This window comes from Amphiprion ocellaris, chromosome 7 (assembly GCF_022539595.1).
Source record: "Amphiprion ocellaris isolate individual 3 ecotype Okinawa chromosome 7, ASM2253959v1, whole genome shotgun sequence".
NCBI lineage: Eukaryota > Metazoa > Chordata > Actinopteri > Pomacentridae > Amphiprion > Amphiprion ocellaris.
In genome coordinates this window covers 21,657,999-21,684,851 of record NC_072772.1, presented here as the reverse complement: position 1 = coordinate 21,684,851, position 26,853 = coordinate 21,657,999, and the positions used below count along the sequence as shown (strand labels likewise).

Below are 26,853 nucleotides of genomic sequence, written 5' to 3'. Positions count from 1 at the left end.
GTTCAGCGAAACATCAGAGGACGAGCTAACAAGCTAACTAACGTCTGTCGAGAAATACGCAGCTGCTTTTTGCCACCGGGACAGTTTTGAGTGTTTTATTGCTTTTTTATTTGTTTTTTAAGGCGGTACACAGCAGCTACACAAAGGAGCGGGTCTGCTGACATCATGTTTAGTGCCTTGCTGTGCGGAGCTGCGGTGTTTCCAGGGCTTTTCTGCAGCTTCAGGAAAATACTCAAACTCAGACAGTGGAGTGAGAGGGACGCAGTGGTTATCAGTGAGAGGTCAGACACCGACCTGCCCTCAGTGGGAGACACTTTAGCACTGCCTCCTTCATATATATATATATATATATATATATATATATATATAGGTTTGAACTCGTTGTCTAGAAGTAATTACAATGTCAGATTAATGAAAACTATCTGGCAGTGAATTCTGCACATCTGTAGCTTTAGGTTTGTGTACATGTAAAAAAATAGGAATCACTTCATTCTCTTCCTCTAAACACACAGCGAGGGTAGTAATTAGCTTAATACACCTATTATTTATTTGTGTAATATGTGTGACACTGAACTAAACTTCTGAGAGAGACAGGTGCTACAGTAATATGTATTAAACAGTCATGGAAAAAAACTATTAGACCACCCTTGTTTTCTTCAATTTCTTGTTCATTTTAATGCCTGGTACAACTAAAGGTACATATGTTTAGACAAATATGATGATAACAACAAAAATAGCTTAAGAGCTGATATCTAGACATTTTCCCATTTTTTCTTGATAATAACCAAAATCACTTCCGTTCTTACATCAATATCTATGCCCTTGTACTGCTAAAAACAGCTTTTAGGATTCCATGTTTTCTTTTAGGCGTTATGTGAGAGCTGACAACTTCTGAGTTGTGCTACAGCTTGAATATCAGCAATAAAATAATCTAGGCCTTTGCATGTGCAGTGCTGCTTATGGCATGAAATGTCCTCTTATATACCCTGGAAATACAGTGAAGCTGAAGCATGTCAAATAGGACATGAAGTATTATGTAATCAGCTGCATTTTTTGTTGTGTTCATTGTGTTCTTCAGGTAATATACCTTTAGTGGTACCAGGCACTAAATGAACAAGAGATTGAAGAAAACAAGGGTGGTCTAATAGTTTGTCCATGACTGTATGTGCATTGGTGCCAACATGTATCACATAAATATTCATGTACTTACACCCATGAATACTTTGCAGTCTCCATTTTTATTGTTTCTGTGACAGCAGGGGTCCGATTTTGTCTCCTCAGGCTGGTCTCCTCCATCCATGCCACTCTGGCTACAGCAGCTGGAGTCACAGTTGTGGCTTCCTGCAGGGACGTGATGACTGACAGGTGGGAGAGTCCACTCCATTTTGAGGTTTTATCAACAAAGGCTACATTCAACAACAGTAATGTGGTTAAAATGACTGAATTGGTCAATGCATTGAAGCCTTTGTGGCAAAACAACACGCAGAACAGTCATGCAGGGTTCCTGTCTGTTTACTTGCCTCACCATGCAGTCACTGGCTGGTCAACTGGTTTATTTTCTTCGGTGCTCCCTACATGACCTATGACATCTTTGCCATGTATCTGTGCCACTACCACACTCAGAGGGTCAGAGGTGTCTCCCCTGCAGGCAGCGGTCACTCCCTGCAGTCAGTCAGGGCGTTCCTCATCAAGGACTGGATGTTGGTCCTCCACCACGCAGCCCTGCTTGTCGTTTTCATGCCCATCGCTCTGGTGAGAACAGGGATGGATCACTGTCACAATCATAGTGCTTACACGTGTGATAAAACTCACAGCGCAGTGTGTCTGATTTGTAGTTCTTAAGAAGAGGGCTGGGGGATTTCTTCATCGGCTGCATGTTCACCACAGAGTTCAGCACTCCTTTCCTCTGTATAGGACAGATTCTCATCCAGGTAAACCTCTTACACATTTTGCTTGAATGTATAAGAATAGAAAATGGTACTGTTCCCATCCATCTCTGTCCTATAATGTCTTATTGTACTACAGTTGAACAGGCTCAGTTGTATCTAAAATAGGCTGAAATGGTTGTGTTTACATTAGGTGTCTTGAAGATCGACCTCTCTGTTTATTTCCCACCTTACTCCTGTCAAATGCCATTATTATATATGCAACATAGTCCTTCGAGTCATGTAATTATTTGTGTCAAAACAACCTGAAATGTGTGATTCAGGGATTGATTCCACTCCAAAAACATAAAAAACTACCTTCATAAACTGTAAAATTGAAACAACCAAGGCTTTGTTTAGAGTACAATCTAAATTGTAGCAATAGGAAGCTGCACTGAGTTACTGTTCGAAGGTCACAAGAAGTTAAGCTGCAAGCAGTGTCCAACAGGTCCTCGCTGGTCTGCCAATCCAAGCATGTCCACCGGGTGGCGCTGCGACTGAGAGTGCATTTGGACCCATGGATGTGATGATGGCCGGACTCTGATCACATGTAAAGTTTCAGGCAGATTCAAGCGTGTACAGGCTAGTTATACATCACTTCCTGTGTCATGGCGAACTGTCGAAATTCTCCTAGCTGCCATTTCCACGCCCTCAGACTTTTGCAGAGCATTTTGATCACCCATCCCTGGTGTACATCCTGGCCAAATTTCAGCTCTGTCAGGGTACCCTGTTTGAGTTTATAGTTTTTGAAAAAGTGCAAAAATTGGTCCAAAATAATCCAAAATATGACACATAATTGAAAATGGCAGACTTCCTGTTGTGTTTTGGGCATAGTTGTCAATTACATTTTTGTGCGTCTTGACGAGTTACATATGTGTGCCAAATTTCATAAGTCTAGGTGACACGTACTGGTCGTAGTAAATGTTTGAAAATTTCCAGGTGGCGCTATGGAGCCACTTTGGCTCACATCCATGCAGTCCCCCTAAAATAACGCATTTTTCGCCGGTACTGATGTGTGCAAATTTTCACACGTTTTCAAGTATTTTTCTGCCTTCAAAAGTCCAAATTAAAAGTCCGCCAAAGAAAGAAAAAGATGAAAATTCATTCCTTGCAAGCAGACACCAGTAAAGCTTTGTCTCAGGGACAGCATTTCACACTTTTCTGTGGGCAGATTTTCAGTCAAATGGAGTTTATTTTGATTCATTTCTGCATCTTATACTGTGAAGCTGCATAAAATATGCCCAGTCTTCTTCCACATTCTCTCATCCATCTCTTCTTTGCCCCGTGTCCCCCTTCACTTCTCCTGACATCCAGCTGGGCCTCGACAACACAAAGCTGCTCAAAGTCAATGGCATCATTCTCCTCCTGAGTTTCTTCTCGTGTCGGATCCTGATCTTCCCCTTCATGTACTGGATGTACGGCCGGCAGTTCAGGATTCCTCTGCACAGAGTTCCCTTTCATCTGCCTCTTCATTGCAACCTGGGCAACCTGGTGATCCTGTCTCCTCAGATCTACTGGTTCATCCTGCTGCTGAGGAAAGCTAACAGACTGTACCTGAGACGGAGGAGACAGGTGGACAAAGACAAGCCCAAGACTAAATGAAGAGCTCAGCTGTTAGCAAACATGAGACACCAAAGACATGATCAGGTATTGGTGCCACTGTTAGATGAGAAAAAAATAACAGATTTTGAGATTAGAGTTTTAATATTTTAGGAGTAAAGCCATAAGTTAAGAGGAAAACAGTTTGTATTTTGAGAATAAAGTGATAATATATTTTTTAATTAAAGAAATATTTTAGAGAAAAAACATTAATATCACCATATTTCATAAAGGAAGATTAGTCTCATCAGCCTTTTCATTTATTACAATTTTTTAAAACATTTCCCCCAAAATATACTTCGATTTGAAATTTTTATGTTACGGTTTACATTTCCTCCACTTTAAACTCAAATTCTGAGATTTTTTTTTTTTTTTTTTTACTAATTGCTCTAATACATGTTGATCAGTGAAGTCTCAGCAGTTCAGTGTTTGTTGTGCACTGTGGGATTGTGTGGATTTATCTGTGATTTATGAGATTTATTAGTCACAGTGTGAATGTTTCCTCTTAGCTGTTATGTGACACAACAGTCTAAAATTTTGTCACAGCTTGAACAAATCTTAACCACAGAGACTATTTTTGTACAAATTAAAGTCTTGTTTGTGATGAATAAAGTTATAAAATTAAGTATTGATTGTGATGCAGCGCTGCTGAAGTGTCTAATGATGGTGAGCAGGAGATACACAGGGTTAATGTATGCATGTCCCACACATAAAGTGCCCCGGGTGTACAGTAGATAAATTTGTAATTAAATTGCAAATTTATCCTCTAGTACACATTAGCATACTATCTCAGCCTCCACATCCTTTTAGTGGAAATGAATATTACTGAGGCAGCATGAGAAGACATTTGCTGTGAAATACTGGATTTTTATTCACTCCCATTCTAAACCCGCCGCTTTGTAAAAACTTTGTAAATTAGCCGAGTGCAGTGTGTGACACTGACAACTCTAATTGCCCTTGTTTCATCACCAAACGTGCTCTGAATTTTAAGAATTTTAGAACTTAATCTCAAGTGGAAAAGAACCCAATAGTCACAGTGGGTGTCAAGCTGCTGATGACACGAGCTGAGCGATCTTCTGCTGCAGCACAGCCTTCATCTCCTGGTTCTCCAGGTTGTCAGTGATGGTAGAGAAGAAGTGGCGGATGTTGTCACTCTCCAGTGGGCTGCAGCTCTCCGGGAAAGCAGCCATGATGGCCTCGTAGTGACTGAGGATCTCCAGACTGGACAGGAAAAGAGGCTCACACTGGCCTCCAGGCATCATCACCTGGGAGGGAGAGAGTTCACCACTGACACTTTAACTCTGATTCAGGAAAATATATTTTACATGAACATGTTGGCATCAAAATATTACAACTTTAAATTTGTGTTTTTGTCAATAAGAATCTAGCATTCTCACTGATCACTGAATTTATCTTAACAGGGCTTCAACTAATGGTTGTTACTCAGTTAAGGAACGCAACAGAGTTATGTGACGATCAGCGTCTGTCTGTTAGCATCATTACTCAAAAACTAATAGATTTGGATGAAGTTTTCAGGGAAGGTCAGAAATGACACAAGGACCAAGTGATTAGATTTTGGCAGTGATGCAGCTTATAGTTTGGATCCACGGATTTGTTGAGGATTTCTGTATCATTGCCAGATAGCAGCACAGCGTCACTATGACAAGTGATCACTACATCAGCTGCCTGCTGACGATCACAGGACTGTGATCCTACTACAGATCCACCTCTGCAGACTTATCAGGACTTATCCATCAGAAATGATACAAGGAACAATTGATTAAATTGTGGGGGTGTTTCTGAGTCCCATCAATTCCCGCCACTTGCTACATATTTAGGTCACGTGATTCGGTGTCCATACATAACGTACACATGCATAACACATGCCTGTGCTCAGCACAAGCTCATTTTGTTTGTGGGTACATCTATATTAAATGGACACATTCCTAGTTGTCGTGATTTCTGATCATCAATAACTAATAAATGCTGTATTGCTGACAATGCCATATGGAGGAATGAACAACCTTGGTGCAGTACTGCGCTCTCCGAGTGCTTTTCTTGTTTTCATTGTTAGTTAATTTACAAATTGTTTTCTAAATGAATTGATAAGCTGTCTGGTCAACAAAATGTTAGAAAATGTTGGAATATGTCAATCAGTGTTTCCCAAAGCCTAAGATACAAATGTTCTGTTGACACCCTGAACATGTTCAGCTTACTGTCACAGAGGAGGAACGAGACCAGAAATATTCACATTTAAGGAGCTAAATCAGACATTTTTTCCTCTGCCGAAATATTCCTACCTGGACATGCTGAACGTGGCAGAAGAGCTGGCTGAGAACAAACAGAACTTCCTGGCTGGGGGCTGTCTTCTCTATGTGTGACTCTTGTGATATTAGAGGGGAGTCTTCTGTTTGATGGTCTTCAGACATGTTAGAAGCTTTGACGGGAGTGAGAGAGGGATTTGAGCCTCTAGACGCTGGTCTTTTAGGAGACACTGAAGCAGAGACGGTTGAGGCACCAGATGAAGGAAGAGGCAGCTTGGCTCTCACTGAGTTAATCAGGTCCCTCACAGCGTGGGTGTATAACCTGCCGACGTGGGCCCAGCCGTCCACAGACAGCCAGTCGGAGCAGCTGGACCCGCAGAGCAGCTGAAGGACTCGGAGCAGGAGGACAGACAGGCGCAGCTCATATGAAAACCTCCTCAGGTCCAGGAGGGGCAGGTAGTCCACGTACTCCAGAGAGAAGGGGATGTGGAGGCGAGAGGACAAGATGAGCTCCTTCAGGGATTTCAGCAGTCTGCTCCACTGGGAAACAGAGCACCAGGGCAGAGTCTGGGTCAGAGCCACCAGCAGGCCTTTGCTGAACATGTTGACGTGGTCGGGCTTGTGCTGGTCCAGAGAGAGACGGGACAGCATGGTGGACTGCAGGGAGTCGGATATGCAGCAGCACTCCATCCAGGCCAGAAGACCCGTTCCCAGGTCGTAGGAGGGCAGATCCAAACCTGACCACTCCTACAGACAGGACACAAAGAGAGACACATCAGTCCAAACTGGTCTGTACAGAAGCAGAAACCATCCAATCTGAACCACACTAATAATACAACTTCAGGAAAATCACTATCAAATGTCACTTTTTTGGTACTACGACTAACAACTACTGTCTGTAATCCTGTTTCATTCCATTTCCATCTCTAAGCACAAAGTTTATCACAATTTATTGTGTCTGATTAAGGATTATATCACTGCATTTCTACAATAAACACCGAATAGAAGACCTCACCTGGACTCAAAGAATATCAAGTAGTTTACAGCTACTTCAGAATTCCAGGGCTGAATTTGTGAAGGGATGAATACAAAAGGACAGGTGGTTTATATCGACATGAATTCTCACATTTTTTGCAGTGAACAACAATAAATCTATGCATTCTATATCCATCTGCTCCTATACATGTGCATAGCTTAATTTGCAGGCAGAAATGCCCCCAGAATGCCAAACAAAGTCTGCTAACAGAAGCAGCCACCAAGCAGAGATGCATAGATTTTTTTGTTTCACCTGTTAATCTGCCAGTTATTGTTTCTCCATGAGTTGATTAAGTTTTAAAAATATGATTAAAAAAAAGTTGAAAAAGTGCCACTCACAATCTTAGAGAACCAACAGTGACATGCTCTCTTTACTTGTTCTGTTTGACCAACAGTCCAAAACCCAAACATGTTCAGTTTCCTGTCATGCATGAGCAACTATAGCAGCAAATCCTTTGATTTACGAGAAGAATATTTGGCACTATTGCTTAAAAAATACCTGCAAAAATGATTTAATTTTCAAAACACTTAACTTTCCATCAACTACCTGAAACTTTGCAACATCACATTTCATTTGTCAAACCACTAGTTATGGGTGAATGCAGCTATACGCTAAGTGAAGGCCTGTGGACACTGATCAAGGCACGCTTAGAATGCAAAATATGGGAGTGATTAAATACAAAGCTCATTGCTTCAGTACTAATAAAATGTTTCTCACTATTAAGGTCCTGTGATAGACTGGTGACCTGTCCAGGTGTCCCCTGCCTTCACCCTAAGTCAGCTGGGATAGACTCCAGCCCCCCACAGACCCTAATGAGGATCAAGTGGTGTATAGATAATGGATGGACTATTAGGGTTTAGCAGTCAAATAGGGAAAATTCAGCTAAACTAAACAGTTTAATGTGACATCTTTGGCTTCTCCAAAAGTAAACAAGTGAAGGAAGTTTCAGACTTGAGATGCAGAACGCTGCAGTTATATCAGTCTTGTAAAGTAGCAGGATTCAGTCATTCAGACACAGGATAGGTTTATGTTAGCACTCCTTACAGCTTCATTCAGACAAAGAATGGGCATTACATCACATGATGTATAATACATAACAATGCACTACATTTAAATCTGCTGTATAACACATCTTTAACAGAAGCTGAACTGTCTGAAGTGAAGAAAAGCAGTGTGACTTTCTGTTAGATCCTAACTGATTGTGTCTGCATGTGGAGGATGAAGTTACTGCTATTGTTCACGTGCATAAATGCACCCACCTCTCTCTCTCTCTCTCCCTCTCTCTCTCTCATATGAATCCAGCTGCTGTCTGATGAAACCTGGATTTCATTCAGTATTAGTGAGTCTCACACATCTGACCTGTTCTGTCTTCATCACAGCAGAGTTACATTTATATGGACAGTTTGCAAGAGATGTGAAATGTCAAAGTCAATGAGAAAGATGTTTTGAGATATACTCTTTTTCTTTTCCTCTTTATGAGGTTTTGGACCAATATTGGTGGTGAAATGAGAATAAAAATATTTTCCTTAAATGGTTCACAAACAGTATTTTGTTTTGTCTATCCAGTAGTGTAACTGCATTCAATTCTGACATGTACCATGTTAAAAGTGATACAGAAATGTGATCAGGTCTGACACTCTATGATTTCCTCCAGGACTGTTTTACAGAAAAGTAAGCAGGGTGTTCATTCAGACATTTTCAGATCCCATCAGACTAACAGAGGGGATGCATGTCTGAAAGCCCCTGTAGTCACTGGACAAACTGCCATTTAGATACCACATCTGCTTTTGTTGCCTTCCTTTACTGTTGAGATGAATTATTCAACCACCGTGGTTGATCCAACACCTCAGCCTTTGTTTTTTAAATAGGTTTAAGTCAATTCTAGAGCTCCTACCTCTTCAGGCAGATCACACACAGCCAGCAGGGACGAAGGCACCTCATTTTTAAAGTGTTGCCCCCATACAGGCTTCAGGTAGAACCGAACGGTCCAGTCCAGCTCCTCCATCTTGCTGTAGAGCCAGAACAGAGCTCTGGACCAGCTGCTGGGGTCTGCTGCCACCTCTGCACCCACCACCTGCCCCAGTGTGGTCAGCACCGTCACCAGCAGGTCTTTGGTGTCCATGGAAAAAAGGTGGACAGCGCCCTCTGGTGGCTGTTCCCAGCATCTAGCAGAGATCAAATGAATTTATGTTACAGTGGTCAATTTACTGTACTGCACTCTGTATGGGAGAAAAACTAAGGAACAGCAGCACAAATGGATCTGGACTGTAGCCTACAAGACACTCATCATTCAAACCTGAGAGTCTGGTGATGCAGCCGGGCCAGTATGAAGAGGAGGGGGAAGGGAGAGCAGTTCAGCACCCAGTGAGGAGAAGAAGCTGGTCCCTGGACATCCACAGACAAAGCAGTGTGGAGAAGCTGCAGACTCAGCTCTGCATCAACGGAGCTGTGACCTGGAGGGAAATACAGAGGACAGAGTCAGAGCAGCATCACTACTTTACAAAAATCACTCCTGTGGTTTCTTAAATGAAGATGGTAAGAGTTAACAGAAATTTAATAGGCTGTGACAGGGGTGAGGACATGTGCATTTGTGTATATTTCACTATATTTATGTGACAGCTTAAGATTACTAATTAAAAAGAAATTGAATCAACTCAGTGAATTACCTCAAGGGAAAAAAAGGTATTTGGGCGGTTCCTAAAAACTCTTGCTATCTGCATTCCCTCATCATTTTCTGGTGTGTAGGAGGCGTTTTTATGCATGCTGATCTATCGTCTTGAACACAACCTGCTCTGGCAGGGTTAGGTGTGCAGTGTACATTACCATGATGATCAGAAACCACTGTTGTAATCTCTAATGTAATGTTGCTTTACATTTATGTTCCTGCTATTTCACTCCGTTAGTCCACTGCTAGTCTCGACTTGAATTCTGAAAAGTGGCAAAAATGTCATTTTTATTTTCTATGGTTTGCGTTTTTTTCCCCTGGAAGATATGGGTTCGTACATAATGTTTGGAGGCAAACCAGAGACACATGACCGATTGATTTTTAAATGCCACGTTCTATCTTATTAGATGCCCTATCAGTCAAAAGTCTGTATTAGAAATGCCCTTATTTTTGAAAGAAAAGCATTTTTTTTCAGTCAAGATAACAATAAATGAATAATAAATCCAGTGTAGACATTGTTAATGTGGTAAATGACTATTCTAGCTGGAAACAGCTGATTTTTAATGGAATATCTCCATAGGGGTACAGAGGTACATTTCCAGCAACCATCACTCCTGTGTTCTAATGCTACATTGTGTTAGCTAATGGTGTTGAAAGGCTAATTGATGGTTAGAAAACCCTGCAGTTATATTAGCACAGGAGGTGTGAAATTGCCAGGCTGACCCCAAACTTTTAAACAGTAGTGTACATCCAGGTACCAGATATCAGAGCAGTGTTGGGAAAAATGACTCTTCTTTTGGGACATAGTTCATTGGATTCAAATCACCTCAAGTATTCATTCTACATAATTCACCAACTCATGCAGTGGTACTTCCTGCACATACAGTGGATGGTGTATGTCAGTCCTGAGGTATGGGCCTCTTTGTTCAGTCATGACAGAGTAGTAGTCTATCTGAATGTCTTGTTCACCCACTCGGTCACTCCTTTAGCTCTGGCAGGTCTTAACTCCTAGTTCAGCTTATAGCACCGGGTTACATAGCTCACTGGCTCTCACCAGCCATAGTTTATGAAAAAAAACAACATTCAAGTAACAAGTCCACTAAGACAGAGGAAGAATGACAATAATTAATCTGTGCAGGGAAATGAATGTATACCTCTACTGTTGGCATCATATTGTTCTAAATAAATGTCATTTGTAGTTGGATAACTGCAGAAGATTTCTAAACCAAAACTAAGCATGCTTCAGTGAAGTAATGCTAAAGCACGGCCAACATACAGAAGTATACTGACCCATAGCAGAGAGGTTTGGCAGGACGAAGGAATGCACAACCTCCTGAGGATGCAGGAAGCTTTGCCTCTCTTCTTCTCCTTCACCTACAGCGACAGGCATCATCAGCAGACCCAGAAACTTGAGCAACTGTTCTCTTTCATTGGCCGACAGAGATTTGGTCCTGATCATGTCCTGTAAACACCTGCAGAGTAGACTGCTACCACTCACAGCATCCCTTCCTTCAGCTGTACTTTCTTCTCCAGCCTGTATTTCTTCCTCATTCTTTTGAGCTTCATCTTCTCTCCCTGTCTGACCTCTCAGTCCAGGCAGCTGCTGCAGGATCTTAGCCATCAGAGAGAACACTCCTTTATTGAAAACAGCTGAATGACAGCAGGACCTCAAAGCAGCCTCTGGGTTTTGAAAAGCCACTCTGGCTACTAAAGAGGCGGCTGTGTTCAGATTGCCCTGCAACGCCGCTGCTGAGGCTCCAGCCCCTCCTTGGATGATGCAGTTGAAGGCCATGTTCAGCTCCTGTTCGAACCCTTCAGTCACAGCGGAGGGTACAGAGGAGCCAAAAAAACCCCTGCTGGATAACCCCAGCTGGGCAGCCAACATTTTGTTCTTGTCTTCTAATGACAGCGCAGAGAAAATATCCGCAGTGATTTTCATCAGCTTCCTGCACTGGTTCACATTCGAGCTTCCGCTGTGGAGTTTTCTCATGAGGGTGGAGGAGAGGCTGATGAGCGTGCCGTGCTGCCGGAAGGCCGCTTGGTTCTTTTCCAGACAGTCCAGCCAGCGCTCATCACAAGCCGCCCATGACGCCTCGCTGGCAAACAACGCTGCAAAGTTCTCGTAGTCTTCCAGGCGGTGCGTGATGATGGTGGTGGTGACTTTCACGCTCACTTCAGGGCTGCTCTCCATGTCAGGGAGAGCCAGCGACTTCAGCAAACCTCTGAGTGTTTTCTTCACAGTCTCTTGATCATTATTTTCCCCTACAGCTGCAGGTGTTTGGTCCAGAGCTGTCAAGAGTCTCTGAACACTTTGTTCTAGTTGGAATGCAGTGTAATTAGAATTAGAGGTGTCATGAACTGTCAGAAGCCCCCTGCTTTGCCAAAACTGTGCAAGTTCTGCTATAATCTTCAAGGCTTCACTCAGCTTCATCCTGCTGGGCTGAAACTGAGATGGCATGTGAGAAGCACGGAAGTCTCTCAAAGTCTCCCGAATTAGTTCAGGGTTCAGTTCCTGATTGTTCCTTTCTCTGGTGCTGATGACTTTACACAGGATGTGCATCTTTTCTTTGGCTGGAACTACAACTTCTTGGTCTATTAAGAAAGCTGTGTAGAGAGCACTGAGGGAAACAGACAGGGACTGAAAGCACAGGTCTGCTGAGGATATGTGGTCTTTCATGTCTTTAAGGGCATGAAACAGAATGTGCACAACATCAGTGTTTGATGCTGGTAAATCTGGTGTGTCCAGCTTTAACTTCTTAGCAGCCTGAGGGGACAAACTGGCAGCCTTAGAGGATAGTCGAGCACACTGGTTGGCAAACATCATCTCTATGTTGTCCTCTCCTCCTGCTTTCTGGTCATCTCTGCCTTTCCACAGTTCCCACCACACCTCCAGAAAAAGCTGGACATCGTCTTCCCTCATGGGATTGCTCATCACATGTTCAGTCAGCTTTTCCAGCTCTGAGCACATCTGAGGTTGAGGAAGACTCAGGAGAAAACTGGCAAAAATATGAGCAGCTGATACTGACTTGACTAGTTCCAGCAGGACGACACGGTTGACCTCAGGGAGGCTGTTCTGCAAGGAGAACAAAGGGTTCTCCCTCCACGCCACCTCAACATCCTCCTCTGCCTCTCTGCACAGCAGCTTCAACCACACAACACAAACTATCTGCTTTTTCCAGCTCACAGCTGTTGGGTTGGAACGACCAGAGAAATCCTGTCCACAGATTTCTCTGACTGCCTCCAGGATCGGCTGCCCCACCCGACTCCAGTCATCTTTCTGAACGGAGACCAGGGAAGAGGGGAGGCACAGCTTGTCAGAAAGGAGGAAAGCTCCCTGAAGAACTGCTGAATCTGAAGACAAAGAGATCAAACGTCAAGCTAAACAAAGAACACACACAGAAACAGGCAGGAAAAGTCTGTCAGCTGTCTGATTCTGATACCCTTTTACTTCCTACAGATGAGAGGATGGGAGATTTAAAGGATTCAACTATTAATTAATGTTTCTCGAAGGTTTTGATTAAACCTCTAAAAATGTATCTCTGTGTATCAGTTATATGTTTAGAATTTTTTGTCCATTAAAATAATCCATCCCTGTCTTAAAATGGCTTAGATAAACTCTACATGGTTGTTGTCTCCTCCCACCTCTCTGCTAGTCGTTTAAGCTCGAGCACACCAGCTCACCTACTACTTTGCTCAAACACTGTAAAAGTAGCCCACACTACACAATGTCAAGCTGTGATACTGAAGTAATTAAACCATACAAGTCTGAACAGGAAACAGACTCTGAGGAAGAATAATCATGTTGACAATGATGTCTAATATACTTGTTTATATTTGTTAACTAGACTGTAGTTAACATTATTACAGATGGGTTTAATGCATAGAAAAAAATATCCTCTTTGGTAAACATCCTCTGGACTATAACCTTTTAAACATAAATGAATGAGGCAAAGTCATTTTGTTGTATTTCTGAACATTTCTGTCGCAATGTAGGAGCAGTAACCCCTTTTTGTCAAGTTGAAGTGAACTGATTTGTTCCTTTAAATCTGTTTCAACCAGCAAAACTACTGGACTGGTTGTAATGTGGGGCACAGAGCAGGTACAGTAAGGCAGACACACGGGGAGGATTTCTCCCCATCAGTTTGTGGCATAACATAGGATATAATATGTCCCACTACGTTGTAGGAATTCTTCAATTAGCAAAGGACGAATTAACACAACCGAGTCTGCGTTTGGTTACTCTCAAAATCTTCCTGGAGCCTTGTATCGAAACTTCGAGAAATGTTATTTGTTAGCAAATGCAAGTGTTAAGAAAGCGGTCGTTACCTTTGTCCATCATCAGTCTCAGCTGTTTAAAGGCGCTAAATGCAGGTAAACTCGCTGTTCTGCTAATTTCAGTCCGTTTTTTAATTCTCCTTCATCAAATGCAGCTCCGTGTGGCGTTCAGAAGAGTCCGTTTAGTCCTCTACTGCAGCAATTCTTCACACTTCACCGCCATGAAGCTGACAAAGCCCTCCATGCTCCTCTCGTGTCGTCATGTCAACAAGCTGCAATGAAACGCTTCCGCCGCGTCACTGACAGAGAAGAGCTGCTGCTGTTCACAGCGCCTCCCCAGGACACCGCCAGTACTGCAGCCTGCTGGAGACTGGTCAGTCTGATCGATTAGATGAGAAATGTCTCTGGAGCTGCAGTCAGGGAACACATGCCAGATTCCTGATTTAATGTGGACCATCGTTAGTTGCCTCTGAATAAGTAACTGAACAGTAATCAGGACGCAGACACATTGTATCGTCGTTAAAATGTTGCAGTTACGCAACACACTTTGCCGTATTTTGTCATATTTTGTTGTGATCTTGTATCATAGACTATATTTGCGTGCCATCTGCTAATCACGTGATGTGAGCTGAACGCAAAGCAAGTTTATTTTCTGCTAAAATGAAAGTGAAAGTGTCCTGAGTGACTCGTTGTGCTGCTCGAGCAACACGAAGAATCAACGCTCGGTTCACTAATGAATAATCATGGCGTTAATCTTAAAGATATTTATTTACTTCTATCTGTCTGCAGGTAAGTTATTGTCTAAAACATGGTACTGATTGTGGCGTTTTTGGGGTCTGTATGGTCAGTAAGTAGAAACTCAGAGATACTGTCAGTGGTGGAAGAAGTACTCAGATCCTTCACTAAAGTAAAAGTACCAGTACAGCAACGTTAAAATACTCCATTACAGGTAAATCCTGCTTGAGCAAAAGCAGACAGCAGCAAAATGTTGTTAAAAAATGGAAGTACTGCTTTCGTCCCACTGACTGATACAGTTGCATGCAAAATTATTCAACCACCTTGGCATTTTTAACATTCTGGCAAAACGAGCAGGATTACAACTGCAGGCGATTACTAAATCATATAAAAACAATTAGGCTATTGAAATAAAATATCAAAGCAAAAATCAAGATTTAATTCATAATCCATCCAAAATTTAAACTTTTTTACAAAAGCAGGTTGCAATCATAGACTGTATATAAAGATGGACGTAGCACCCGTGACGTCACCCGTTGGTTTCCGCACAGAGAAAATGAAGCCTCTTCCTGTTTGACATCTTGGATTTTTGGAGCCAGTGATGACAACGAGGGCGGAGCCGGAGAGCACTGATTGGTCAGACTGACTGAGAGCCAGAGAGCGGTGTTTGGTCAGACTGACTGAGAGCCGAGTGCTCGGCTCTCAGTCAGTCTGACCTCAAGTCCCGCCTCAGTCCCGCCCTCATTTACTGGATCTGCTGTTTAGCTACGCTGCTGCTGACAATGTTAGCCTCCAAAAATGAAGATAAACTCTACAGGTAAGTCCTTTTTGTAACTAGTTGTACTCTTCTCCACATCTGGACAACATCACATATAAAGCAGTGACCTACGTTACTGTAGCTGAAGTTACTGTAAGTTAACATCAGACTATAACCTCTGATATAAACATGTTCTAACATCGTGTTTTAAAAATCTGAGATTACGTTTCCTCATTTAGTGTTAATGCTGATTCTAAATCAGGTTTGTCAGTGTCATAAACTAGTTAACTGCAAGCTGTAGCTAAGTTTCCTGCAGGTCACAGCTGATCAGTCATAACGGATTGATAACTGCTGTTTTAATTATCAGCATATATAAATAAATCTACGTTAATGTTCCTCCACAGAACTGTTACTGATGAATGTCTTAGTTCAGTTCTTTATTGTCCATCTAAGGCAGTAAAATGTTCTTTGGCCTCAACCAGGAAAACAAACAGTTCCACAAGATTAAAAAATTGGAAAAAATACAACACTCTGTTGTGTTCCATTCATATCCTGCTGTGTTCACTCTGATATTTAATGTTCCAGCAGTTGGAATGAAAGAACCTTGTAGATCTTTTCCTCACTGTTAGTGTCTTTTCCTTCCAGCTTTGGTCTGGATCGTTGGGAACATCTAGTCTGATATGGACTGAGAGCTCCAGAGAACATGAACATCCTGCTGTGGTTGTCTGAAGAGTCTTTTCTCCTTCATCACTGTGAGGAAGAGCAGCACTGATGTCCTCCTCATCCTTCCAGTAATAACAATAATGCTGCAGATTCAGCTCCTCTCTTCAGAATACAACTTGTCTTGTGACTTCAGTTTTTACATTTCACTGTCAGCAACATATTATTTATTTCATCCATTTATTATATGTGTTTACACATCTTTACAGTTCAGAATTGTTAAATGTAGTCTTTAAATGTGCAGTAAAGGAAATAATGAAGCTCTTGACCTCAATGTGTTGATATTTTAATGCATATCCGCTATAAATAATGGCAACATGTACTCTGTATTATCATTATGCTACAACAGCAGAGATGAAGTTAAAGGTGATGAATGGAACCTGTGAATACTAAGAACAGAGAATAATAAACAGCTGAAACAGTTGGTCTGTCCTTCTGTAAGTGAAAGCTAAACAGGAAGTGGTTCACTGAGGATGTCGTCCATTCAGTCTCCTTCTTCACAACCAGATGAGGTTTTCCTTCTGTTGGCTTCACTGAGAAGATCCTCAGTGAAAATGAGACACCTGAGATGAAGACAGACATCACAGTATCAACATCAACAGCAGAGGTTCATTTTAAAGTATCCCTGCAAAGATTTCCTATTTCATATAGTTTTCCAAGCACAGGACAACAGAAAAGCCTGTAGTCACTTTAGCTTTAGAAGAGAGGATTTATTATCCAGCTTCTCTGTGCTGTAATTTAAATGTAATAACTGTAAAGTTCATCATTACTTTGGTCATATTCTGGGACGTTATTTTTCTAATCTGCAATAAGATGTACTACAACATGTGAACCAGTCATTAAACAATGTTAACAACTAGAGAGTAGATTTAGTGTTTTCTCCAGTTTAACTTCGGAGACTCAGCAGATATTCAGGACTACTGACAACACAGAACCTTAACCTTACTGTTTTAATTACATTTAGGTTTTCTAAACGTTACATTAATGTGAACCTGCATCTCCACTGACAGTTTTATTAACTAAATGTACCAGATTACATTGACACAACTCACTTCAGCTGTTTACATGACACACAATAGAAACATCGTTAGCTTAATGCTACGTTAGCTTTAATAAGGCTATGACGGAGCAGCTAGCTCGATTAGCATCGCTAACATTAAAGCTAATATTTACTATGCTAACTTTCTTCTCTGGTCAACACACACTGAAACAAACTCCCCCAACATCTGGAGTGAATGGCACACATTACATCTGACACTAAAGCTGCATATAAAGTGCATTAAAAGCGGCAACGTTAAGAAAATAAACACTTACCGAACAAACAGAGTCCTTTCAGTGTCTGCTGGTAGAATCAGCCGATGGCAGAAAACTGGTTAAAACAAGCCAGAAAAACTGTCTGTGGAAAAGATTCTGCTGCTCCACCGATAAATAAACCAACAGTTATTATATCAGAATTAATCCAAACGAGAAGAGCAGAGTCTTGGCTGCCTGATCCATAGGACCTGTCAATCACTCCAGACCAGACTGTCAGTCAAGTAGCCCCGCCCCCTGGCTCCGCAAAACTTTAATGCTCTATAAAAATTTCAATATTGATTTCTTTTAAGTTTGGCCACCTGATCTCTCATTTTGACCATGAAAACTAACGAAAAAAAAAATCATAAGCCGTAGAAAAGCAGTCTATCAAATTTTAGTTTTTCCCGTGATGAATTGGGGTCTATGGAGCCAGAGCTTTTTGGAGCCAGCCCTAGCGGATGGTGTGATATTGCAAGTTTTTGACACTTCCATGTTGGCTTCATTTTTGGAGCCAGACGCTATGTCCATCTTTATATACAGTCTATGGTTGCAATATTATCCAATCCCCTATGAGGCTGTATCTTTAGTCCTTCTTGCAGCACCTTTTTCCTGCAATGACCTGCTGTAGACGGGAGGTATTGTCTCTAACAAGCTTCTGGCAGTGCTCCTTGGGAATTTTAGCCCATTCCTCGTGGGCAGTGGTCTCCAGCTCAGCCGTGTTCTTAGGTGTACGTGCTGCAGCAGCTTTCTTCAGATCCCACCACAGATTCTCGATTGGGTTTAAGTCTTGAGATTATGAAGGCCACTCAAGAACCTTCCAGATTTTTTTCTCTAACCTAGCCTTTGTTGATTTTGATGTGTGTTTGGGGTCATTGTCTTGCTGGAATGTCCAGTTACACCCAAGCTTCAACTTTTATACAGACTGAGTGACATTCTTGTCCAGAATATCCTGGTACTTCCTGAATCCATGGCGCCTTCAATACGTTGGAGATTCCCGGTTCCATTTGAAGCAGAACACCCCCACAACATCCCAGATCCACACCATGCTTCACAGTAGGCAGGGTGTTCAACTCCTTGTATGCCTCATTCTTCCTCCCAGACATACCTCTGATCTATAGGACCAAAAAGCTCTAATTTTGTCTCATCAGTCCATAGAACAATCTCCCAGAACTTCTGTGGCTTTGATAGGTTGGTTTTAGCTTACTGGAGACGATTTTTCTTGTGGTGTGTCTTCAGAAGCGGTGTCCGTCTAGGGGATCTGGCATTAAGCCCTTTAGCATGGAGTGTGCGACGTCCTGTGTCCACAGAAACATCAGTTCCTCCTTCAGCCAAATCCTCCTGCAGGTCCTTGGCAGTAAGCCAAGAGTTCTTGTCCATCTGTCTCCCCAGGAAATCTTGATGTGCTTGCCGACAGTTTCTTTTTTCGACTGTGACCATGTAGTGTAGCCACTGTACCGGTGGCTTTGAACTTAACAATAATGCTTCCAACAGTGTCTCTGGGAACATTCTAGAGCTTGGATATCTTCTTGTCCCCATTTCCTTTCTTGTGCAAAGCAACTATCTCCTATCTAAACTTCAGGGACATCAGTCTGGTCTTTACCATGTTGCTTGCAAAAGGCGTATGGGGAGTATTGACACAAAGTGTACCCATTTTATAGACATGAGTATTTCTCAGTGTTTAGCATATGTCATCGTTGAATTCACCTCGAAATGTATACCTACAGGTGTATTTAACTAGCATTGTTTATAGGGGGTTGAATCATTTTGCAACCTGCTTTTGTAAAAAAGTTTAAATTTTGGATGGATTATGAATAAAATCTTGATTTTTGCTTTGGTATTATATTTCAATAAACTAACTGCTCACCTCTTATATGATTTAGTCGCCTGCAGTTGTAATGTTGCTCATTTTGCCAGATTGTCAAAAATGTCAGGGGGGTTGAATAATTTTGCATACAACTGTACAGTTGCAGGACAGCAGGTAGTTCTGAGTTCTCAGATGATGAAAGTGAGAGGAAAGCTGAAACAAGAAGTATGTTTTCAGCTTCTAGACTTTTTCTCTAATGCTTGATTTTTGCAGAGACACTAGATCACCTAAAAATGAACAATTAGAGCTGTTATTAACACAAAGAGATCTGAAGTACCCACTGCTTTTTTTAGGAAGCCACAACGTTTGAAAACGACTGGTTTAATATTTCACAATGTTTTCATTTGAAAAGTGTTTCATATTATCCCCTCTGTAAAATCTTCATCTTAAAACAAAACACAGCAACCTAAGCTCTCAGATAAATGTTAGATCAGATAAGTATAAAGTACAGTTTCCCTCTGTAATGTAGTGGACTGGAAATGTAAAGTCCAATAAAGCACAAGTACCTCAAAAATGCAGATACTTTCTATCACTGATAACTACTATACAATTTACTCCACTAAATAATCATATCGATGTGTTTGTCATTCAGGTGTGCAGGGTGTCCATCAGATAGCAGGACTGTCCTGTCAGTTCATTGATGAACATGTGACTGTGAATAATGAGAGTCATGTTGAGACTCAGCTCATCTACAGAGAGGCCATGCTGCAGTTTGGTCAAACAGGAGACTCTCCTGTTAATCCACGAGCCATCACCTTCCTGGTCACAGGTAAACTACTGCAGCTGACAGGCAGAAAACTCTGAAAACAGTGTCTGCATTTGCATTTTATTCTGTTTTGTAGGATTGTTGAGCACGTTCATTTTTTGAGCTAGCAGACAGGCAACTTCCCTCAGTTAAAGTTGTTTATTCTGCAACAAATAGCTTGATCAAGGAGCATTACTGTTCAGAGCACTATAGTTAACAAAGGTGTAAATCTGAAGGCGTCTTCCAAGTAATGGATGAAATTCACAGTGTACAGAGTGCATTTATGAAAATGTGCAACAATCTCATTGGTCAAAAAACTGTTAGAAAAGGGCCGTAGTTTAGACTTGGCTCTCTCTCATTGGTGGATAGGCTTGTCCGTAGCTTCTTGCCATACGATCCTTCAATCCATCAGTTCCAGGTACAAAACGAGAATCTCTCCCTATTATGAATGATGTGTATGTTTGTCTTTAGGTCTTCATAATTAACCATGGTCTATTATCACGGTCATATGCATTAACTATACTCTACTTCCGCAGTCATGTGGTATCATTAATTTGAGTGACTGTATGTCTCTGGTCTCATGTATTTTATCAGTTTTATGTCCTTCCCATGATGTTATTTTATCTTAGAGTGGCCTTGAATATTCAGGAAGTGTGCGTGGGCTTGCAGTGAGCGTGCATGGGTGTATGTGTCTACAGTGCATGTTCCTGTGTCTGATTTGTCTTGAATGTAAGTGGATGTGGTTTGCCCTCTGTCTGACTTGTTACCATTCATCTTTGTTGCTGTTCAGTCACACCACTGAACAGCTGCTTGAGACCCTCTCATTCATTCACAGATCAACACAACTCTTTTAATTAGCACTTAATGCAATGTATAAATCAGTATGAAGCCAGCAGTATGTTTAATAGAAATAATAAAAATAATAAATCCTAACAGGATCCAAACTGGATCTGCGGAGGTACATGAAGAGGGTGGATGCAGAACAGGTGGAGTGTGAGCTGCGTAGGTACAGTACAGAGGGAATCCATGTCCGCTGGCCTGTCCAGGGGGCTCAGGGCTACAACCGCTGGTTCAGATGCACCCTCAAACACATTAAAGGACTTTTCACAGTCACCGGCTTCCTCAGACACCCATCGGACCAACCTGCACCAGGAGAGCATGACTACCTCCACTGGCCGACTATCGCAGATGGAGAGACACTTACTATAACAGGTAAACTCAACACAGTGTCCTCAGTTAGACTGGAACAAAGAAAAGGTGTTTTTTGTGATTATGTGTTTGGGGACACTGAAAAACAATTATACTTTAAAATCTGATCAAAAACTCAGCCAGCAACAGCTCCTGTTTCCACACGTGAATCCTGATTGTAACTTCAAAGTTAGCATTGGTCCTACACCTCTGCTGAATGCAAACCTGTCTTCATGAGTAAGAACTAAATGTGTGTTTGTATCTCACTGTCTTTTTAACATCTGTTTCCATAGTTGCCATGGTCATTAAAACACAATCTCCATCAGTGAAAGCAGGCCTGGGGTCCCCAGGAAAGCTCCACTGCCAGTTTGCCATCGACCACAAAGCACCAAAGGTCACTGTGGAGTGGCATCGGCTGCTTCGTGGAGGGAGGATTAAACTGTTCAGCCATAATAGCAGCTCAGGGCGGACGGATGGGATTGGTGTTAGACTGAAGGATCTGGCAGATGGAGATGCCTCCTACAACCTCCACTCCGCAGAGATGAACAGTGAAGGCAGATACATTTGTTCGGTGTCAGTGGCTCCACTTTCGGCAGATCTAGATATAAATCTGCACATTGAAGGTGAGAAAATGATCATTTTACTTTTTCATGTAGGAGGTCAGAAATTTCTGTTGTCTGAGTTGAGTCAAATGCATCAGAGGTAAATGGTAACTTTTTCTGGATACTTCTGTAAAGAGAGACATCAGAACATCTGCTTCTCAGCAAGGTCTAGGTGCAGGACACACCATCCTTCATGTAACGCTATACTTTAATGCTGTAGCCACTAGTTTTAATGTTTCAACTTTGTTTTTGAGAAATCTTACTTTGTCTGTCATGGTTGACATGGCAGAGGCTGCACAGTGACTCGGTGCTTAGCACTGTCACCTTGCTGCTAGAAGATCCTTGGTTCATATCCCAGCCTTCCCAGGATCTTTCTGCATGTAGTTTGCATGTTCTCCCTGTGCATGTGTGGGTTTTCTCTGGGTTCTCCAGCTTCCTCCCACAGTCTAAAAATATGCTGAGGTTAATTGGTGACTCTGAATTTTCCGTAGGCGTGAATGTGATTGTTTGTCTCTATGCATAGCCCTGTGATAGACTGGTGACCTGTCCAGGGTGAACCCTGCCTTCACTCTAAGTCATCTGGGATAGACTCCAGTCCCCCACGACCCTAATGAGGATTAAGTGGTTTATAGATAATGGATGGATGGGTGACAGCTATCCATAGACAGACCCATCTGCCATGTTAACATGGCAGATGGGTCTAAATACTACAAGACCCATCAAACTTGTGGTGAATCGAGCTGTAACTTGTATTTTTAGCTTTCTCGACAGCATCTAATCTTCTGCTCTTGTCTGCTGTTAGTGGCTCACAGGATTGGACAATTTGTGGCAAGATTTACCAAAAAAATATTCCAATACAGGCTTGTACTTTTGCTTTTATTGAACAACCAGATATTTTGTAGTGTGGGTGAGGCCAAAAAATGTGTAGATGTTTTTATGTGACCATTTGACTGTGATCATTGTCTTGATGTGTAGTTAGTGTGGATATTGGTACAAACCTTTATCTTGTGTCAATTTATCAGCTTTCATTTGCAAATCATAGAAAGTCTGAAGAAAACAAAGCTGGTTACTTTTAAGATAAGATAATAATAAATAATAATAATAAAATAACTTAAGAGAAGCTTTATTGATCCCACAGCGGGGAAAGTCCGCCATTACAGCAGCTCAAAAGGCGGGTATAAGAGCAGTACAGAATATTTTAAAAACACAGTGCAAAAATTGCAGAGAACATTATGTACACAAGGTGAAATTTTTAAGAACACTAGATAGAAGATGATGAGGTTGTAACAGTTATTGCACATATGCCAGTGGAAAGTGTATGTAAGAGGAAAAAGTATAGCAGTAAATGAAGTTGTTAATGAATGCCATGAATTCTGAATGAGAATTTACAATTTTGATGTGTATTAAATCAAAAATGTACTGCTTTTTAAATAGTAGCCCAATGTTTCTAATCAATATTTACTGTCACAGTTTCATTTCTTTTCTCCTCCTCCTCTCCTCAGAGCCTCCCAGAGTCTCCCTCAACGTTGAACCCACTGTGTCCCTTCAGGAGGGGCAAGACAAGAAGATAATTTGTGAGGCAAAGGGCTACTACCCTCTGGATGTGGATATACGTTGGTACAAGCAGAAAGTAGTGATGCCGAATCAGACGGTCAATGCTGCTCTGCCCAAAATGCTGGCAGTCTTCCGGCAGAACGGCCACAAACTCAACAAGGACGACACCTACTCAGTCTCAGCTTTCTTCTACCTTGAGGCTTCGCTCAGTGACTCAGGGAAGGAGTTTACATGCAGCGTCTCCCATCAGTCTCTGAGAGATCCCATCAAAATTAGCTTCATCCTGAATGTTGAAGGTCAGAGGAGAAGACAGTAGCTGCTTTCCAAATCACATACTGTTTATTTTTTACTTGAAGTACATATTGTTAATGTAGTATGCATGTCATCATGCTTTAAACTTTGAGCTGCCATCCGTCTGTGCACTCTTCGTGGTTTATACGTGTGCTTTTAAACATTTATGCCACAAACCTGCACAGTGGATTGTGGGTCAGAATGACTGGAATAACATGCTGGCTTGCATACTGCACAATCTGATGTAGTAATACATCCTGGGATATTTGACCCACTACATTTGACGTACTATATATTGAGGTAAAACTCAATCTTTTTCTATCAAATAATACATTATGGAAGTAAGATACTGGCAGCAGAGGTACATATGTAATATGTGTTGTCTGTTTCCTGTGTTCAGAGCCAGTCAGCTGGTTGTTTAACCTCATTCTCAGCCTCACTGGGATCACAATCATTGCTATTCTGTATACGAGGCGCTACCGTCGCTCAGGTGAGTGTACTCAGGTGACCCTCATACAAACAGGCTGCTAACTAACCAATAACCAACATCTTCCACTGTGGTCCTTGGAGACATAGACAGATGTGTTTAGATGACAGTGAGATAAAAACAGGTGTGGGATCCTGTGTTATTTTTACTGTGACAAGTGAGGTGTTGATGTCCAAGAGAATAATTGTAATTTATTTTCCCCACAGGAAGAAGACAGTCAGCACAGGTGAAGTAATGTAAAAAAAAAAGAAAGCTGTTTGTTTTTGCATTAATCACTGACATCTTTAAAAACTAGTATTTAATCTCTGCTTGTTTAAATCTGCATGTGTGTTTCTGTGTGTCTGTGTTGAGCAGAAGAAACCATTTGGAGGAGTCTCTGTGGTCTGAGAGGAACATCACACTGAAGACAGACCGTCTCCATCAATACTCGCCTCGTTCATTGCTATCTCAGGGTGCTGCAGGTGTTTGATTTAGATTTTTTTGGTGAATTTGGGTTCCTGTGAAACTGAAGATCTGTTTGTATGTTGCACTGATTTATTTAACATGCACTGTAGTAGCGTGGTGTTGAGGTAAAGTAATTGTCTCTGTGACGCAGGCAATCCTTTACAAAACTGGTGTTACTGGAACACTTGCAGTATGTTTCTGACCACTAGTAGTGCTGTGGTGCAGTGGTTTGTCTGTAGCTGCACACAGGAAACATGACACTCATTCCTGATCTACAGGTGGCAGGTCAGGAACTGCACAGAGAATCAAAGCAGTTCTCCAAAATAACTGCTGGGTACCAAACATGGATGTAAAAATTAGAGGAATGAAAATGTTTTTTAAAGATTGGCTTTGCCAGTTTTTATGTGTTTTAATATTGAACAAGTGTGTTAGACCTCACAGCCACACAGTATGTGTTTTGGTTAGACACCCTGAATGTAACATTATTTATTTACAAGAAAACTAGACATGCAACCTTTGATGAAATTTTGCTGAATTCATGTAAAATTTTACAAAATCTGCCCAGTTATTGTCAAACAATATAAAAAGAAGAGGTGGAAAGAAGGTGTAACTTCTCAGGAGTAGAAATAATTGCACTAATAGCTGGATTGATTTCAAAAGTTCTAGTATCTTGTGTGTTTTTAGGCTGTTTTTGTAAATAATAAAAGGATTCTTGGGATAAGAAAACTGTCTCATTTATTGTCTTGGTTTCCTGATATATCTGGGTCCATAAGCAAACTGTTAAAGGACATTTTGGACTTGAAGTGAAAAACAAACATCCTTCACTCAAAGCTATTTATCATTTTCCCTTAGACCTAAAAATGCTCTTTAATTACCAAGTTCCAGCTGCTGAACAACTTGTCTTTTGTTCACTCCAAGGTTCAAATGTATCTTTGTTGTCTCACGAGGGGAAGATTTTTCAGCAACTACAGTCTAGATTTGAACAGAAGTCAATGAGACATGAACAATAAATTAGTAGCTAATGATGGGATGGAAGTCCAGTCAAATGAGTCAGCCTTTTTAAAATTTTTGTTATTATTCATACAATCTTCTTTCACCAACACAAACAGAACAGCAGGAACTCTTTGTTTAAACTGACACTTCTTGCAACAAGGTTTTGTTTGGCTGATTGCACCAAATGCAGAGATCTCGAAATTCCAAACAATTTACTGGTCTTTTTTTTTTGTAAATCCAACATTACCTGTAAACTGGTCAGTTTTAAAAAAAAGAGACATGTCCATAAAATGTCTAGAAGTGTTCATAAAGTGGTCGTTACCTTTGTTCATCATAAGTCTCAGCTGCTGTAAGGAGCTAATTGCAGGTAAACTCGCTGCTTTGCTGATTTCAGTCCGTTTTTTAATTCTCCTTCATGAAGTGCAGCTCAGTGTGTCGTTCAGAAGTCTGTTAAGTCCTCTACTGCAGCAACTCTTCACACTTTACCGCCATGAAGCTGACAGGCGTCTACATTAACACATCCTCTCATGTCTGCCAGATCTTGTGAAAGAAACAAACTACCAGGTCTATGGAAAAAAGCCTCCAAAAAAGCCCAACAGCAGAACTGCCACATTGTGTAAATGAGAGGCTTCTTGATAACAGAATAAATGTGTACATTTATTTTTATAATAATTTTTTCTAACCCTAACTCTAACCCTTACATTTTTTTAACTCCGATTAAAAGAAACTTAAATGTTTAAAGTCTGATTAACAGAAGTTTAGAAACTTAATATAAGAAACAACAGTAAACTGACGGTGCAGTGCATTTGGGCCGGTGTATTTTGGCTTCTTTGTCAGTCGAGCTAGATCCAATTAATTCGCCAAGATGATCCACAGCACTGATGGATTGTGACAGACTGTGTAAGTGTCTATCTTTAGCTCACTGTCTCTCGTCTTGTTTTGTTTTGTAGCGGTGAAACCAACGTCCTTAAGCCTCATGGACGAGAAAGGTGCAGAGGTATGTTTGTGATTTTCTGTACCAGCATGCTGTATTAAATCAGCATTGTGAGCATGTATCTCACATTTGCAAAATGAACAGAACACCTTTGACTTATGTCCCACCTGAGGCGGGATCCAGTTTTTCAATGCACTCGCCTTCTCTCACTCTTTATTATACACTACCGTTCAAAAGGTAGGGGTCACTTCGAAATGTTCTTATTTTTTAAAAAGAAAAGCATTTTTTTTCAGTGAAGATAACATTAAATTAATCATAAATCCAGTCTAGACATTGTTAATGTCTTGGTAGTACAAGGTCAGACATCAGGGGTGACTGTGAGGTAAAGTTTAGGAAATCCTCCTTTATACAGAATGCCTTATCTGTTAAAGGTTGCACAAACTGGAATACTTCACCTATGGCTATCAGAGTAAGCTCCACTT

General features: G+C 41.4%; 3 protein-coding genes across 4 annotated transcripts; 2 read left to right on the top strand and 1 right to left on the bottom strand.

Annotated features, from left to right (window-relative positions):
* On the top strand, positions 1 to 4,156 carry LOC111562702 (TLC domain containing 3A). The gene is made up of 5 exons (XM_023261374.3): positions 1 to 281; positions 1,282 to 1,365; positions 1,533 to 1,752; positions 1,836 to 1,931; positions 3,240 to 4,156. Exons 1-5 carry the CDS (start codon positions 166 to 168, stop codon positions 3,525 to 3,527), a joined length of 804 nt encoding a protein of 267 aa, XP_023117142.1. The 5' UTR covers positions 1 to 165; the 3' UTR covers positions 3,528 to 4,156.
* gemin4 (gem (nuclear organelle) associated protein 4) lies at positions 3,767 to 25,808 on the bottom strand. 2 transcript variants are annotated; one of them, XM_055012266.1, is made up of 6 exons: positions 25,760 to 25,808; positions 10,780 to 12,840; positions 9,121 to 9,277; positions 8,719 to 8,989; positions 5,825 to 6,535; positions 3,767 to 4,789 (listed from the first exon to the last, which is right to left on the bottom strand). In XM_055012266.1, exons 1-6 carry the CDS (start codon positions 25,770 to 25,772, stop codon positions 4,568 to 4,570), a joined length of 3,435 nt encoding a protein of 1,144 aa, XP_054868241.1. In that variant the 5' UTR covers positions 25,773 to 25,808; the 3' UTR covers positions 3,767 to 4,567. The 2 variants fall into 2 exon arrangements, with proteins under 2 accessions (XP_054868241.1, XP_023117137.2); XM_023261369.3 differs by lacking the exon at positions 25,760 to 25,808 and adding an exon at positions 13,816 to 14,034.
* Positions 14,386 to 25,170, top strand: LOC111562701 (tapasin-like). The gene is made up of 8 exons (XM_023261370.3): positions 14,386 to 14,553; positions 19,726 to 19,902; positions 20,815 to 21,090; positions 21,360 to 21,689; positions 23,171 to 23,518; positions 23,914 to 24,003; positions 24,207 to 24,226; positions 24,355 to 25,170. Exons 1-8 carry the CDS (start codon positions 14,508 to 14,510, stop codon positions 24,385 to 24,387), a joined length of 1,320 nt encoding a protein of 439 aa, XP_023117138.2. The 5' UTR covers positions 14,386 to 14,507; the 3' UTR covers positions 24,388 to 25,170.
* Positions 25,809 to 26,853: the final 1,045 nt, after the last annotated feature.